Raw genomic sequence first — 16,187 nt, forward strand, 5'->3', positions numbered from 1 at the left:
TAAGGTTAATTCTAAAGCAGCCAATAAAATTGAAATTAAACATTTAGCGAAGAAGAAATATAGGTATAGTAAAAACTATTCGTATAAATCTGTATACCGCCGCATTTTGTGTAAAATTTGCTCCTGACGTATATGTGCCCTATTTTCGTTGAAATTTTATTGATGAAATATAATTTAAAATATAATCGGGAGAATTTTCAGAATTAAAGTATTTATACCTTTTATAAACTCTGAAATTAACTTTAGGTGTCACCTACCACATGGGTGTCACCCGGGGCAAACCACACCCTCTCAAGAACTTGGACTTAGAAAAAAAAAAGCTTTTTTCCTCTCAAATTACAGCTTTCAAAAATTGAAAACACACGATTTGATCAATATCTATTTGTTAAATATTAAAGGGGGCAAGGTAATCCTTTTCAATTTTTTTAAAGGAATTTTTAAGTCATTTCATTTTTAAACTCGTAACTGTTCGAAAATTTGATTTTTAAATTGAATTTCTAACGTTGTATGCATCTTGGGTTTACAAAAAAAATGCGAAATTTTCATAAAAAGGAATTAATATTTTAATCTCTGTTTAAAGGTTTCCCCCCTTCTCCTGAAAGGAGAGAGGGAATTGAAAAATACAATTAAAAAAATCCGGAGTCGGAGTCGGAGTTGGAGTCGGAGTCGGGCGTTTCAAAATCCAAGAGTCGGAGTCGGGGTCGGAGTCGGCCATTTTCCTTCCGACTCCGCAGCCCTGATTTCACGTACTATTTCTATAAGCTTGATCACGCTAAAACTCTATTGATGTAACATATACAATGTACAGTCTAACCGCGAATTATACAGGGGTGACCCCCCCCCACAAGAGCAAGGGCGCACCCCCTAAAGATCGCAACCCCCCCCCCCCCAAGAGCAAGAGCCCCCCTAAAAAGGAAAATACCCCTAAAGACACCCCCTTAAAAATTTCAATGGCGTAGTCTGCTCCATGACCCCCCCTCCCAGGTGGGCACACCTGAATTATATGTAATTTGGCAATTGGCCAAGTTAAAGTAATTCCATCTGAATGGATCTAGCAGGGGAGAAACCAAAATAGCGATGGGACTTTGATGTATTCGTTTTATAATGTCAATAGCGCCTTATTAATTTATTGCATTATCTAAAATAAAATCAAGTGAAACAAAAAGAATTTCCTAGGAAACAACAAATAGAAAATAAAATGCTCTCACTTCGTCCGGAAATGTAAAAGCAAAATGGCAAAATTAAAATTATGATGTAAAATTATAATATATGATGTAAAATTAGAATAGTTTTTGTCGTGAGAATAAAAATTGAATATAGTTTAAATTAAAAAAAGTATTGTCGCTGTGGCATCCTCAGATATGTGCCCGTTTTGAATGCCGCGAGTCCACTTCGTGAAAACAATCTCTTCAGGCAGCCAACTGAGCTCTGTGTTGACGAGACATAGACAGCCATTTCTTCTACGCCTTTGTGCCTTTGTTGGAATACCGCTTCTAAATAAAGGACTAGACTGTCTGGCACCACTTCGGACAGTTTTAAAACCAGGTGTGACGAGTTTGCCTGACAGCCCTGGACGGTGTCCGACTTTGTCGTTGCCGAAAAACCGCAGACGGGGAGGTGTGCTCCATGTTAATGAGGCGCCGGTCGACCAACGAATCCGGGCCTTGGTTTCTTCTACAAAAACAACGTAGCAGTGTTCGTCACCAAGTTTCCACCAATGGGATATTTTAAGGGGGCTTAGTGGACAAGCCCCGTTTCTTCGAAAAAGACCTCGATCCACACTTTTGGAAAGCAGATTGCTCTAGGACTTGAGAGAAACAGGTGCCCTTAGGCATTCTCCGGTTTTCGTTGGAAACCGTGATTTTTTTTGTGACCACCACGGAGGCAACTGTGTTTGCCTGAATTTGTAACCCCATCAATGTAACGATTTTTATTTTTTTTTCTGTAAATAAATTTTTTTTTCGTTAATTTTAAAAAGGGGTTTAGTCCTCCCTTGTTCGTGGTGTGACTTGATTTAGTGAAATGAATGGAATTGTTAATCTTTACATCGGTGACTCACGACGTCGCAGCTTATTTGGTGGCAGCGGGTGCGATTATGTTTCAGAGAAATTGAAACAGACCCATGTTACTTTTGGTCTTTCTATTTTTATGCAATTTTGAAAGATAATTCTTTTTAAAACTTTAAGTACTTTTTACATAAAGTAGTCCTAGAGCTGATCGAAACCTATAAGATTTTGTGTGTGCCATTCCCCCAAATTGGATTTGGATTACTCTGATGTTAAAGACGGACGCAGAAAAGGGTGAGTCCGGTCTTTGTTTCTTGGTTACCGATGAGGCAGTTTTAGTGGGTTTGTTTTGAGAAAATTTAAGCGGAGTAAAATTGTTTGTAAAAATTTTCAATGTTTTCGAAAATAGAATTTGACTAAAGGTTTCTTGTGAGAATTAAATTCTGAGTTAGACTGCAAAAGAATTGTTTTGCAGATCTTTGCTATTTCAGTTTGGAAAGGAAAGTCATATAAATTAATGATTTATTTTGACGATATAGATTTCAGGTTAAGTAAATCTATTGAAATTGATCTGTAGAAGATATTTATGTGCATGCTGTTTTTGTGATTAGTTGGATTTTGCATGAAATAAATAGAGTTTTGCTTGTGAAAAAAAAAAAGGGAACGCTCTAAAAATCTCATTTAAGCAAAATGGGTTCTTTTCTTTTTGAAATCGAAAAAGATAATCTGAGAAAGATAGCCTCGGAGTTTGGCGTGGAAACGTCTGACTCAGACACGCGTCGGTTCATAGTTAAAGCGATTGTAGGGGCTACAGATTATGACGAAGATTTTGCAAAATCGACTTGGAGACTTTTGAAAGAAGAGATAGAAAGGGAGAGAGAGCGGGAAAGAGACAAACTAGAGAGAGAATGTCGAGAAAGAGACAAAGAAAGACAATTTGAGCTAGATAAACTGAAACTAACTACCGCAGCAGAAACGGTTAGTTTGAGTTCAAATGGGTCAGCGGTTCCTGAGATTATTTCTAGGAGATCAAATTTAAAGCACCTGGTCCCAAAGTTTGACCCGAAGCAATTAGATGTCTCGTTATTTTTTGAAATCTTTGAGAGACAGGCTAAGAAAGAGGAGATAGAGGAAGAAAGGTGGGTTTCCCAGCTTATCCCTTTGTTGCCCCCGGAAGTAGCAGAGTTAATTGTGAAGGAACCCCTTGAGAAAAGCGACGATTTTCCTCACATGAAGCGCCTGTTAATGAAGAGGTTCAAACTAAATTCTGTGGAATTGCGGATTAGGTTTGAAGAACATAATCGGAAATTTGGTTCCTCCTGGGCAGATCTCACCTTCGAATTAAGAAGTTATCTAGACAATTGGCTAGAAACGGCGGAGGTAAATACTTTCGAGGAGTTAAAGGAGTTATTGCTCACGGAGCAGTTAAAAAAGAGAACCCCTGCTGAGGTGAGGGAACACTTTTTGGACTCCTGGGAAGAATTCCGTACAGCGTCAGACCTCGCTGAAAAGTTAGATCACTACGAGAGCCTTCGGCGTACGTTCAAAAAATCGGAGGGAAAACAAAACGACCCCAAAACGCACAAAAAAGAAAAATGGGTGAAAGGGGGGGGAGGAAATGATCCGGCAAAAACTAGCAATACTAAATCGGAAAGTGCTAATAAGAAAGAGCCCCCCAAATGGGAAAAAAACAGTAATTTCGAAAAAAGAAAAGAAATTGTTTGTTATTTTTGTTCACAAAAGGGACATATAAAACCCAATTGCCCTGAATTCAAGAGAGCGCAAGGGGAGCAAATTAATCACATTGGTGACACTAAAGAATTAAGTGAGTGTTTTGCCCCTTACCTGAGTACGGGGAAAATAAATGGGGAGGTTCGGAGAATTCTCCGAGACAGTGGGGCTTCCATTGACGTCTGTCCCCGCAGTTGGATCGACACAAAAGATTTTACGGGAGAGTATGTCTATGTAAAACAACCGCTGGACGAAGAATGCAAATGTTTGCCATTGGCCAAAGTTTGCATAGAAACAGAAGAAGGTTGCTTGATATCTAAAGCGGCAGTTAAGACCACTGATGGTGACTCAAAAGTTTATCTGTTGGGCAACAGGACAGCGGAATTGTTTTTCCAGTTGAAAGCAACTCCCCACGAATTTGTAAACATGGTAGAGACTCGGAGCGCCTTACGTCAGCGTATGCGTGAGGAGAACTTGGACCCTGGGACTGGGACTCTAGGGAATTCGGAGATAGCGAGCGCGTTTTCCTCCTGCGAAGAAGAAGGGAAGGAAATTTGCGGTTTACCCCCCATAGAGCCTTTTGAGGGATTAGCGTTAGCTGAAATAGATTCGGAATCGTTCGAGAAAGAGCAGAAATTGTGTTCGGTTCTAAAGCCCTTGTGGGAAGAGGTTTCGAAAGGGGAGGGAAAGGATTTTAAATGCATGAAAGGAAAACTGGTCCGTCTGAGTAGATCGAAGCTGGGAGAGGAAAGGGTGCAGCTTTGTATACCATCGAGGTTGACAGAAAAAATTATGAAATTTTGTCATGATGGCGCGTCAGGCCATTTGGGTGCTACAAAGATGAAGGATAAAGTGTTGCGTCATTTTTTTTGGCCGAATTGTTATGCGGAAATTGAGTCGTATGTGAGGGCGTGTGATGCTTGTCAACGCGTAGGAAAGAAAGGTGATCGGAAGAAAGCACCATTGAAACTTGTGCCGATAATTTCGGAACCTTTTTCCTGTGTAAATATTGACGCAGTTGGACCACTTCCCGTATCCACAAATGGGAATAAATACCTAATAACGTCCATTTGCATGGCCTCGAAGTATCCCGAAGCTATACCGGTGGCCGATATTAAGTCTCCCAATGTGATAGATGCTCTGTTGAGCACGTTTTCGAGGACAGGGTTTTTCCGGGAGGTACAAAGTGACCTAGGGCGGTCGTTCACTAGTGTTTTAACGACAGAGTTTTTCGAAAGATTCGGAATAAAAGTTAGGCACTCCTCCATTTACCACCCTTCTAGCAACCCAGTGGAGAGATTTCATTCATCCATTAAACGAATAATAAAAGCATTATGCGTGGAGTCGGGAGAAGATTGGGAGAAGAATTTGTCGTTGGCTTTGTTTGCCCTTCGGACGGTAAATCATGAGAGTACGGGATTTAGCCCCGCCGAGCTCGTTCATGGAAAAAATTTGAGGACATCCCAAACCTTGCTCTACGAGAATTGGATGGTGCCAGAAGAATCTGACCCAAATGTGGTAGAATACATACTAAATTTGACCAACCGTTTAAAGAGATGTCAGGATTTGACAGTAAAAAAAAATGAGTGAAATGCAGTTACGAAGAAAAGCTTGGTATGACAAGAACGCTGTGAAGAGGCAATTTAAGGTGGGCGAGCAGGTGTTAGTATTGTCGACGAATAAAGCTAACAAAATGGCAGTGAACTGGATAGGTACAGGAGTGGTTACGAGCAAAATCTCGGAAACTAACTATGTGGTCGACGTCCCTGAGAGGAGGGACAAATGCACCATTTATCACGTAAATTTACTTAAACCTTATCATAAGCGCCCCGAACGAGTAAATTTAATAATAGAGGAGGAGGGGGAAGATGTCGAGCAAGAAGCTGAGATTCCTTTTCCCTTGCCTGACCCTACATATTTTGATTTACACGAGATGTTGCGGGCTAGCAATTTGGAAAAACGTGTGTCGGAAAAACAAATAGATCAATTAGGGAAAGTACTTCAGAAACATAAAAGAGTGTTTTCTTCAGACCCTGGGTGTACTAAATTGGTCACGATGGACATTGAGCTGACCAGCGCCGACCCCGTGAGATCGCGACCCTATAGAATGTCCCCACGGCAAACTGAAATAGTGCGTGAGGAAATAAAAAGACTTTTAGATCTGGGAATTGTAGAAATCGGGCAGTCCGACTATACTAGCCCCCTAATTTTAGTGGAGGTGCCTGGGAAAGACCCCCGCCCTTGCGTAGATTATCGTAAGTTGAATGCAATTACGCGCACTGAGTTTTTCCCCTTACCAAACATTGAGGAAGTAGTTGAGCGGGTGAGCGCAGCGCCTTACATAACGCTGATGGATTTAACAAAGGGATATTTTCAGATACCCCTGACCGAAAGAGCAAGCCGTTACGCGGCTTTTGTCACGCCCTTTGGGACGTATCGCCCAAAGAATATGATGTTCGGACTACTCAACGCTCCGTATTATTTTGTAAAACTTTTAGCGCAAGTTTTGAATGGCTTTGAACATTTTACGGCACCCTACATTGATGATATAGCCATATATTCGCAAAGTTGGGAACAGCATGTGATCGATGTGGACAAAGTGCTAGAGCGATTGGGTGACGCAAAATTAACAGTAAAACCATCTAAGTGTTGTTTCGCACAAGATAGTGTCCGGTTTTTGGGGCATGATGTCGGTTCTGGGAAGAGATCTCCGAGCGAGGCGAAGTTAAAAGCCGTGCAAGATTTTCCAACCCCCACGACTAAAACGTTGATACGGTCATTCTTAGGATTGGTAGGGTATTACGGCAGATACATTCCGAACTTTTCCGAGGTAGCAGCCCCCCTAACAAGCGCATTGAAAGGAAGGATCAGAAAAGAAAAGGTAGTGTGGACGGATGAATGCGAGGAGGCGTTCCGTGCTTTAAAGGGAAGTTTACTAAAGAGCCCTATTCTTTATGCTCCTGACTTTTCGAAAGAGTTCATTCTCCAAACTGATGCAAGTGAGAGTGGAATGGGGATTGTACTAGCTCAGATGCATAATGGGGAAGAACATCCAGTTCTATATCTCAGTAAAAAGTTCTCGAAAGCTGAAAAAAATTACAGTGTTATCGAAAAGGAGTTAGCCGCTATAGTTTATGGGTTAAAGAAACTAGCTCACTATTTAAACGGCCAATTTTTCCGTATACAAACCGATCATTCCCCTATCACATACCTTAAAAAAATGATGGGAACGAATGCCAGACTTACTCGTTGGGCGTTATGTCTACAACAGTTCAATTTCGAAATTGAACACAAATCGGGGAAAAGAAATGGTAACGCCGACGGTTTGAGCAGACAGGAACCATAACGGGCCCCGAGGCTATTTGTAAAAAAAATTCTGGTAAATTAACATACCTTTTTGGGATTATTTAATTTCCATTTATCGCAATTTATTTGGATTTGGTATTTATATATGTATTTTTTTGTTTTGGTCGAAGAAGTACTTGATCAATTATTTGTGTTAAATATTTTTGGGGATTTTATGCTCGAGAGTTTGTGTTACTTAATTTTTCGGATGACTATTAAGAACTTTAAAAGTTTTGGACGTCATGAAAATCATAAAGGAGTATGGTGCATTTCCAAACTGATTAATGTGGCGCAGGTTAGTTTTGAAAATTTTGGCAATGACGAACAAAATAGGAAAGAATTTTAGGTCATGAGAACCTGATGTTGGTTCACGGGTAGGGTGTCTTTGTTTTTTTCTGAATGTGTTCGGTTAAACTGAGGCTGCCTTTTCGGGAGTTTAGTTCACTGACCTGGGACACCCTCGTTTTCCTAAATGTGTTTTGGACGACAATGTCACCTGAAATTTGATGTGGTTGCACAACGAAATTTCCTTCCTAAGGGGGGAGGAGCTGTGGCATCCTCAGATATGTGCCCGTTTTGAATGCCGCGAGTCCACTTCGTGAAAACAATATCTTCAGGCAGCCGACTGAGCTCTGTGTTGACGAGACATAGACAGCCATTTCTTCTACGCCTTTGTGCCTTTGTTGGAATACCGCTTCTAAATAAAGGACTAGACTGTCTGGCACCACTTCGGACAGTTTTAAAACCAGGTGTGACGAGTTTGCCTGACAGCCTTGGACGGTGTCCGACTTTGTCGTTGCCGAAAAACCGCAGACGGGGAGGTGTGCTCCATGTTAATGAGGCGCCGGTCGACCAACGAATCCGGGCCTTGGTTTCTTCTACAAAAACAACGTAGCAGTGTTCGTCACCAAGTTTCCACCAATGGGATATTTTAAGGGGGCTTAGTGGACAAGCCCCGTTTCTTCGAAAAAGACCTCGATCCACACTTTTGGAAAGCAGATTGCTCTAGGACTTGAGAGAAACAGGTGCCCTTAGGCATTCTCCGGTTTTCGTTGGAAACCGTGATTTTTTTTGTGACCACCACGGAGGCAACTGTGTTTGCCTGAATTTGTAACCCCATCAATGTAACGATTTTTTTTTTTTCTGTAAATAAATTTTTTTTCGTTAATTTTAAAAAGGGGTTTAGTCCTTCCTTGTTCGTGGTGTGACTTGATTTAGTGAAATGAATGGAATTGTTAATCTTTACATCGGTGACTCACGACGTCACATCGCGAACAAATTGTCCTTTTCACAAAACTGCGTCTAAATAATTAAGAGTCAAAATCGCACATCCTTGATCACGCCCCTTAGTTTACATTTTGCAGCTCGTATACACTGCAGTCACAATGTACATAAAAATATGAACTTAAAATGTTCCATGCACCACAATATTCATCGGATCATCATGAAGCTTCAGAAACACACTCGGATAATATCTACTAGTTATAGTTGTATGCATGAATTTCAGTAATGACGGTTATGTAAAATTAGAAGTTCAACTCTTTTGTTGTTAAAACCACCGTATTTGCTGAACATTTCACATAAATTTTTATTTTCAGCCATTTTTTATAAACTGTCTCATAAAAAATTACATTTAATGTGTAAATTAATGTAATTAGGCCTAATGACTGAAAAACGAGTGGAAATTCAAAATTTGAAAGAAAAATTGTGGTGCTTGGAGCAATTTGAAACTTGTGAATTTTTTTAAAATTTTTCTTTAATTTTAAATTTTTGAAAAAGTATTCCTTTTTTTGCACCAATTTTTTTTAATTGTTTTAGATGTAATAAATCTACAAGCATACAAAGTTTTAGGCATCTGGATCAATTATTGAAGGTTTTTTTTTTGTGTGTGTGTGTGTGTCCACTGCAACCTTGATGCTTAGGAATTTACAAAGAAATTTTTCGCCCACCAGTAGCGGGGGGGGGGGGGGGGGGTCCGCCAAACAATCCATGAAACGGAATGCTTTAAGTCAATTAATAACGATAACTGCATTTCAGGAATTTAAAAAACAGAAAAAAAAAAAGAAATCTAAAATTCATTTTGAGTCATAAAATTACTCACGTTGTCGGGAAATTTTACGCTAATCTTATTTCTTTTATTTTTACTTGATTGTTGAACGTGTTTAACTTGACACAACTTCTACTTTCGAGGTAAACCGTACAACGCCGTTCAACGTAGCTAGTTATCATCCATGGAGGTTAGTTATCATATTTGAGGCAGCGAGAAGCAAAAAGATGTAAGTGAACATGTTCAAGTTTTGAGTAAAACGCATTTAAAATAACTTCCAAGCTAGGCTTTCATTGAATTTTTGTTTTCTAACTCATAGCTTAGGGCCCCCACTATGTTAGGGGTCCCCAACTCCCAGAAATTAGCATGATTTGTACCCCCTCCAAAAAAAAAAAGAATTTGAAAAAAGAACTTTCATTTTCTAGTGCTTGAAAACCTTGAAAATTTGGAAAAGTGTGGCTACACACCACAAATGGGAGGGGGTAGGAATGGCAATATATGTCAAATTCAGCTCCAAAAATGTAAAGACCATGGTTTTCACGTTTCTGAAACATATTACAAATTTTTGTGACTCACATGTTTCTTATCTTGCTAGTTATATAATTCCGAATGCAGTATTTTGTAAATTCTTTTGTTATTGCTTGCTTTTATCTTACTTCTTGTGAATATTGTCAATCTGTTTAGCACGGAAAAAAATACACTGCCTATATTCCTTTTTGTTTTCTGCCCCAACAGAAGAAAACTGTTGCAACTGAACAAAAGTTGTTGTCTTGAGAAATCTATAGTTTCTTTTTTCTTTTAAATTTGAAATAGTTGTTTCTTACAAAGTTAGAACAGGGCAGTAAAAATTTACAATCAAGTACTAAAGTATCAGAGACTGGAAAGCAAAATTGAAGTGCGTTAAATAATTTTAATTGTTCTAGAGTCCTTGAAAATGATTAGATAAGTCTTTGAAATTCCAAGCAGAGTGGGCTCCGATTTTATTTCTTATCAAGTGTTTAAATTATGAATTGTTCAAATGGGCAGTAGGTTACTCTCTTGTTACCTATTTTCTAAATCTGTACACCATTTCTTTTAAATCATTTTTTTAATATTGATCATTTAATCCATTCTTGTATTTGTCGGTGAGTTGAAGGGGTGATTAAAAACTAATTGTACCGAAAGCCAATGTGAGCCAGTAATAATGCATTGTCTTTTCTCTTCCCGCGCTCTTTGTCATTGATCTGTCGAATCAAAAATGTTTACTGTGTATTATCTTAATTTGAGAAAGAGTATACAGCTTTAAAAAAAGTTTTGTTTGTCAATTTCTGTCCTAATATTTTTGTAGTTCAAACTATATCTTATAAGAGCTCAAAATAAAGACAACTTACTGAAAATAAAGACTCATCTTACAAGACTTCAAATAAGACTTCAGAATTTTACATCTATTTTTCGAAATTTCCTCTGGGTTAGAAACCCCTGGGCCCCCTACAGTTGGGGATATTCTATACTCTACTTAAAGGGGAGTCCTGGGGTTACTCTCTTGGTACCATTCTTCCTCTTAAGGTCAATTCAAAAAGAACATCTGGGAAAACACATTAAAACACGATCAAAAAAGTAAAAGTATTGCGGTATGTAGCCAGAGGAAAAAGACTAACATAGTAAAGAGGGGGGGGGGATTAAAAAATGCTTTTTACACCACCTAGAGAAACTTTGTACAAACTGCGAAACGGGCCCCATACCTGAAATAGCTTAGGGTCCCGTTAAGTCTAAATCCGGCCCTGCGTACACCTAAGTCAATGTACGCCACTAAAAGAGCACATACAGTGAAATCACATTACAACGAATACCAATACAACGAAATACTCGTTTCAGCGACAGAACTTTTCAGTCCCGATTTCATTTCCATTGCGCTACAGGAATTCCATTACAACGAAATTCCCGTTACAACGAACAAATTTTGCGATTCCTTGAAGCTCGTTATAACGGGATTTCACTGTATTAACTAATTTTTGTCTCATCATTTTTCAAAAATTCCGTCTAAGCGAGAAAGAGATTTAAAGTAATTAGCTGCATAGAAAAGCATGCAAAAGTTTCTCTCAATCTTTGAACTAGAAACAGGGAGCTATCTGGGAAAACTTGCCACGCTACACGAATTCTGATAGCGTGCTACACGCAAGTGGATTCAGCAAACGTAGTTTTATGGCACAGAAAATAATTTGAGAAATGATCTTTAATTGAAAAATGTAGCATACATAGCTATAATCTATTTCTTACCACATTTACTGACGAGATGTAGGTATTTAAAGTGGAATGACAACCCAAATCGGAATGATTTTGAATTAGGAATTCGAAAAGGAAAAAAAATGCTGTGTAAAAATATTTTAAAGATATTTAAAAAGTAAATCGATCAATTATCACATATTATGTAACCTGTGAATAACTCGGAGAGTTGCAATACTTAAAGGCACATAATATCAGAGGCCTGACAAAAAAAAAAAAAAAAGCAACCAAAATTTGCTATAAAATGAATGGAAATTAGAAACATACATTAGGACGAGTAGTTTTGGCTACATTAAATGATGATCGTGACACCAAAGACCTAAGACTCATATTATAGCCCTCTACTAAACATAAAGTAAAGAAGCAAATAATAAAGAAAAACAAAATTAAAAAGAAAAAAAAAAGAAAGAATGAGCAAAAAATAATAATAACAATATGGACCCAAAAGCTTTCATTTTTCCAACATTTAATTTTTCAAAATGCCCGATTTTTCAAACAAGGTGTGATCTTGATGACGTCACAAATGGTGTGCTTTGGCTCGCTGAATGTTTACGCTTGCTGTCTACCGCATTTCCAGGTTATGATAATTCAGAAGCAAATTAAATATTGCGCTCTGTGCTAATGGCATCAGTGAATGGCATTTCATCACTTGTGATTTCATGTGCAGAAGCGTAAAAAATGAAATTGAACCTGTGCACCGGCTTAAACAATTTTTAAAAAGTATAAAATTTTGTCAAATAATTTTAAAAATGGTCAAATCCTATGTTCTTAAGCATGCTCTTTCAGAAAAAAAAAATAATTTCAAAATTTCGGAAACGACCCCATTGTTATAAAAATAAAAAAATAATTTTATTCTTGGAACATCATCGATACTACTTTTAAGCATAGTTTTTTGAAGTCTGCTATATAAATATAAAAGGGGGGGGGGATGAGGGCTATTTGGGTGTAATTTATATTTTATTAAATAATTTTAAAACTAATCATTTGATAAACATACAAAGATTCAATAAGTTCAGCTTATTGGATGGCAATGCAAAGCAAACCAACTATGTATACTTCCAAATAGTGCTGCTAATTAACCTGTCAATCTATGATTTTTTTAATTTAGGTACGTAAACACTACAGTCTACATACAGAACTTAAAATAACTAAGCAAAATGTATAATTAAATACGTGAGTACTATGTTACATACTTTTTTGTGATCTTTTAGTTACTAATATCTGCTGTAGACCCTCATTGTACGCGGGGGTTACATTCCACGGCAATGCCGCTTAAACCAAAACCGCGTAAATTAAGACTTAAAAGTAGTGTTGAAATAGGGGTCAGGTTCCGTGGATTAAAAAGAGCTAAGGTGGATCTATCTGACCACTACCAGTTGGAGCTATTCGCAACTCCAATAAACTATAGGGGGCGCTACAGTTACTGTCTAATGGCGGATGAAAAAGGTAAAACAAATAAATTCCGTAACTTATAAATTGCTTTGACGCTTTGTGAATGCTAGTAATTTTTCATCGTGTTTGTGGGAACCTTTTTTCCTATTCTTCTGAAATAACATTACACCACAAACTGTTTGAAGCCTGTAATTTACCCCAAAGAAAACACGTGGAATGGAACGTTTTGCCTTTTTCGGTAGTAGTGTTAATCACCGCAAGGTAGCGTATTCGAGATCTGGAGTTGCGAATTGCTACCAAATAGGAGTTTAGGGTTAATTCGCAACTACAGAGCTCGAGTACGCTATCTTGCGGTGCTTAACAATACTAAAGAAAAAGGTAAAACATTCCATTCCACGTTTTTTCTTTGGGGTAAGTTACAGGCTTCAGACAGGATGTGATGTAATGTAATTTCAGAGGAATAGAAAAGAAAGCTTCCCGCAAACACGATGAAAAAGTACTGTCATTAAGCGTCAAAGCAAGTTATAAGTTACGTCATTTGTTTTACCTTTTTCATCCGCCATTATACAGTGGCTTCAGCGCTCCCTATAGTTTACTGGAGTTGCGAATTGCTACCAACTGGAGTTTAGGGTTAATCCATTGGAGTTAATGCTAAAATTTCAACTATCAAAATATCACCCACAGGCAATTGTTTCGTTAAAATGTAGAAAAGAAGCAATTTTCACCTTCATATCTTGACGGGCGACTTTCTAGTAATTACATAAATTATCAGGAATGCTAATTTTTAAATTTCTACTACTCTTCGCAACTCTAATAAACTATAGGGGGAGCTGCAGCCACTGTCTAATGGCGGATGAAAAAGGTAAAACAAACAAATGCCGTAACTTATAACTTGCTTTGACGCTAAGTGAATGACAGAAATTTTTCATGGTGTTCGTGAGAAGCGTTTTTTTCTATTCTTCTGAAATTACATTACACCATAAACTGTCTGAAGCCTGTAATTTACCCCAAAGAAAACACGTGGATTGGAATGTTTCACCTTTTTCGGTAGTAGTGTCAATCACCGCAAGGTAGCGTATTCGAGCTCTAGAGTTGCGAATTACATGAATGTTATAGCTCAAATTTCGCATCTAAAGGAATGCTAAGAATTTTTAAACAGAAATTTCATATCTTGATGGCATCACAGATTGCTTTTGAAAGCAAAAGCATTTTAAAGACCAATTTCTAAAATGTATTGCCCATTTTGGCGAATGCAATTTCAAAAACGTTTTGAAGTGGTCGTTATGTGTTATCTTCTTCTTATTATTTTTTTCCAATTAAACAAATTTTTGTCAAAAATTCGTCACAAAAACTTCAAGCAACACGAAACTCTATAAGAGACATCTCTGTAGATTTTGGAATAACAACCCAGCGGAGAAATAAATCGCCCTCTTTGGCGACAATTCTGCTAAAAGCAACCCTTTCTCGCAAGATCATGGTTTTCGACTATCGCATGTCGGCTTGATTTTAGCAGAGATCATTCGCTCGAATTAGTTTCCCTGAGCTTTTTTTCTTCGCTTTAACTGCATCCAGCCATGAACGTGAAAGTAACTGTTGCGAGTGTTTTCTTATTTATAGCTTTAAAAATTAATTCTGGTAAGTTCTTAAAATGTTTTATTCACACAGAAAAATATGTTTTGAATATTTTTAAACGCTATTTACTGATATTTTTCCAAAAATTCAATTCTTTCGTTCGACTTTCGTTTTTAAATACAGAATGTGTGTAAAAAATGGCAGAATTTTAAATTTATCTGAACTAACAAAAATAAAAGCTTTTTTTTTTGGTACTATTTTGATTAAATGTATAAGAAAGAATAAAGCGAATTGATCCATATGGTTTATGATTATCAATAAAAATGATAATTCTGGCGAAAAAATTTAATTAAAGTAATTTTTCATTGAGAATAAAAATTGTTTAATTGTTACAGTATGTGAGAAACTAAAGACGATATTTTTGGCGACCGTTTGAAAATTAGTTCGTAATTTATAAACAACTAGCATTCCCGTACCCGGCATTGCTCGGGTAATGGAATTAGCAGGGGTTAACAGTGCTTGGTGCACCTAGTTTCGAAAATCCCCTATAATAATTACTTATTACCTATAACTTTTTCTAATTTGGGGAGGATCCCGTGGCCCCTGAACTCCTTACATATATGCCTTTGTCCTTAACCGATCTTTAACTGTTATTAACGATCCTTTTAAAGTATTGATTATCTTTGCAAACACAGGCCATCCACATTTTATTGATATACCTATGTTTAAGCAAGAACTTCTTTGTATACAACATTTTTAGTTTTTTTTTCTGGTGCTAAAATTATTAAGCTGCTTGATGAACTGACTTTGGAGAAAGCTACATAACATTGGCCATGTGAAAAAAAGTCTTCTCTTAAATTGGTCCCTGCTACTTTTAATGTCTGTCCTTGTGATTTATTAATGGTTATTGCAAAGCAAACTTTAACAGGAAACTGTACTCTTCTAAATTCAAAAGGATAACCCGCCTGTGATGATGTTCTTAAAAACTTCGTTTCTAGTTTTGAAAAAATGAAAGCAAAAGACAGAAACATTATGATTTGACTTGAGAAAAGCCTCGAAGAACCACGTGAGAAACAAAAACAATATCAAATTTATAGTTCGCTATCGACCAAAAGTTGAGATGAAGTACTGAATAATGATTTGAATGGAGGAAAGCCTTCGAAAATAAGGGATTTGAATTCAATGACAGGTTTTAATTTCTCAGAAATTAAGAGGTTTTAATTAATTTCTCCCGAACTAATTGAGATTTCGAAAAATCCTTTCTTAGTGGTTATTTTCGTAATCATGCGGACATGCCTGCCAAATTTCAAGTCTGAAGCTTCAGCGGTTTCGGCTGTGCGTTGATATATATATATATGTATATATATATGTATATATATTATCTCAGGACATTGATTTTTATATATTAAGATGTATATATATTATCTCAGGACATTGATTTTTATATATTAAGATTTGTTTCAGTTTGTCTCATAAATTTCAAATATTTTTGCACTTGCAAGATGAAGAAATGCTGTAACATTTCTTTTACTTGTTTACTTTTATTATTTAAATTCGAACTTCACTGTTCTCCTGTTTACGAAACTTTCATAAAACATCGCTTAATGCAGTATAAGTATTTTTTACAAGAAATGGCAAAGCTATATGTGGTAATCCCAAATGTAATATGGAGCAAAAATCTTCAACATCGGCTAATGACTGGGCAATATGAAATAATTTTTTTTTTCTTTTTTTTTACAGCTGTGTGATAGACACTTGCTCATATTCATATCGAGTGATCACCCGTCTTCTGCTTACTTAAAGATTCGAAATTTTCAGTAATTGAAATGGGG

The 16,187-nt window shown here is 37.2% G+C and overlaps 1 protein-coding gene across 1 annotated transcript in view; it reads left to right on the top strand.

Annotated features, from left to right (window-relative positions):
• The first annotated feature begins 14,292 nt into the window (after positions 1 to 14,292).
• The window catches only part of LOC129222090 (uncharacterized), a 50,919-nt gene continuing 49,024 nt past the window's right edge, over positions 14,293 to 16,187 (top strand). The window contains exon 1 of the mRNA XM_054856524.1: positions 14,293 to 14,418. Within this exon, the coding sequence (XP_054712499.1) occupies positions 14,358 to 14,418 (61 nt within the window). The 5' untranslated portion in view covers positions 14,293 to 14,357. The remainder of the gene's footprint in view (positions 14,419 to 16,187) is intronic.

The sequence above is a fragment of the Uloborus diversus genome, chromosome 5 (genome assembly GCF_026930045.1).
Source record: "Uloborus diversus isolate 005 chromosome 5, Udiv.v.3.1, whole genome shotgun sequence".
Taxonomy (NCBI): domain Eukaryota; kingdom Metazoa; phylum Arthropoda; class Arachnida; order Araneae; family Uloboridae; genus Uloborus; species Uloborus diversus.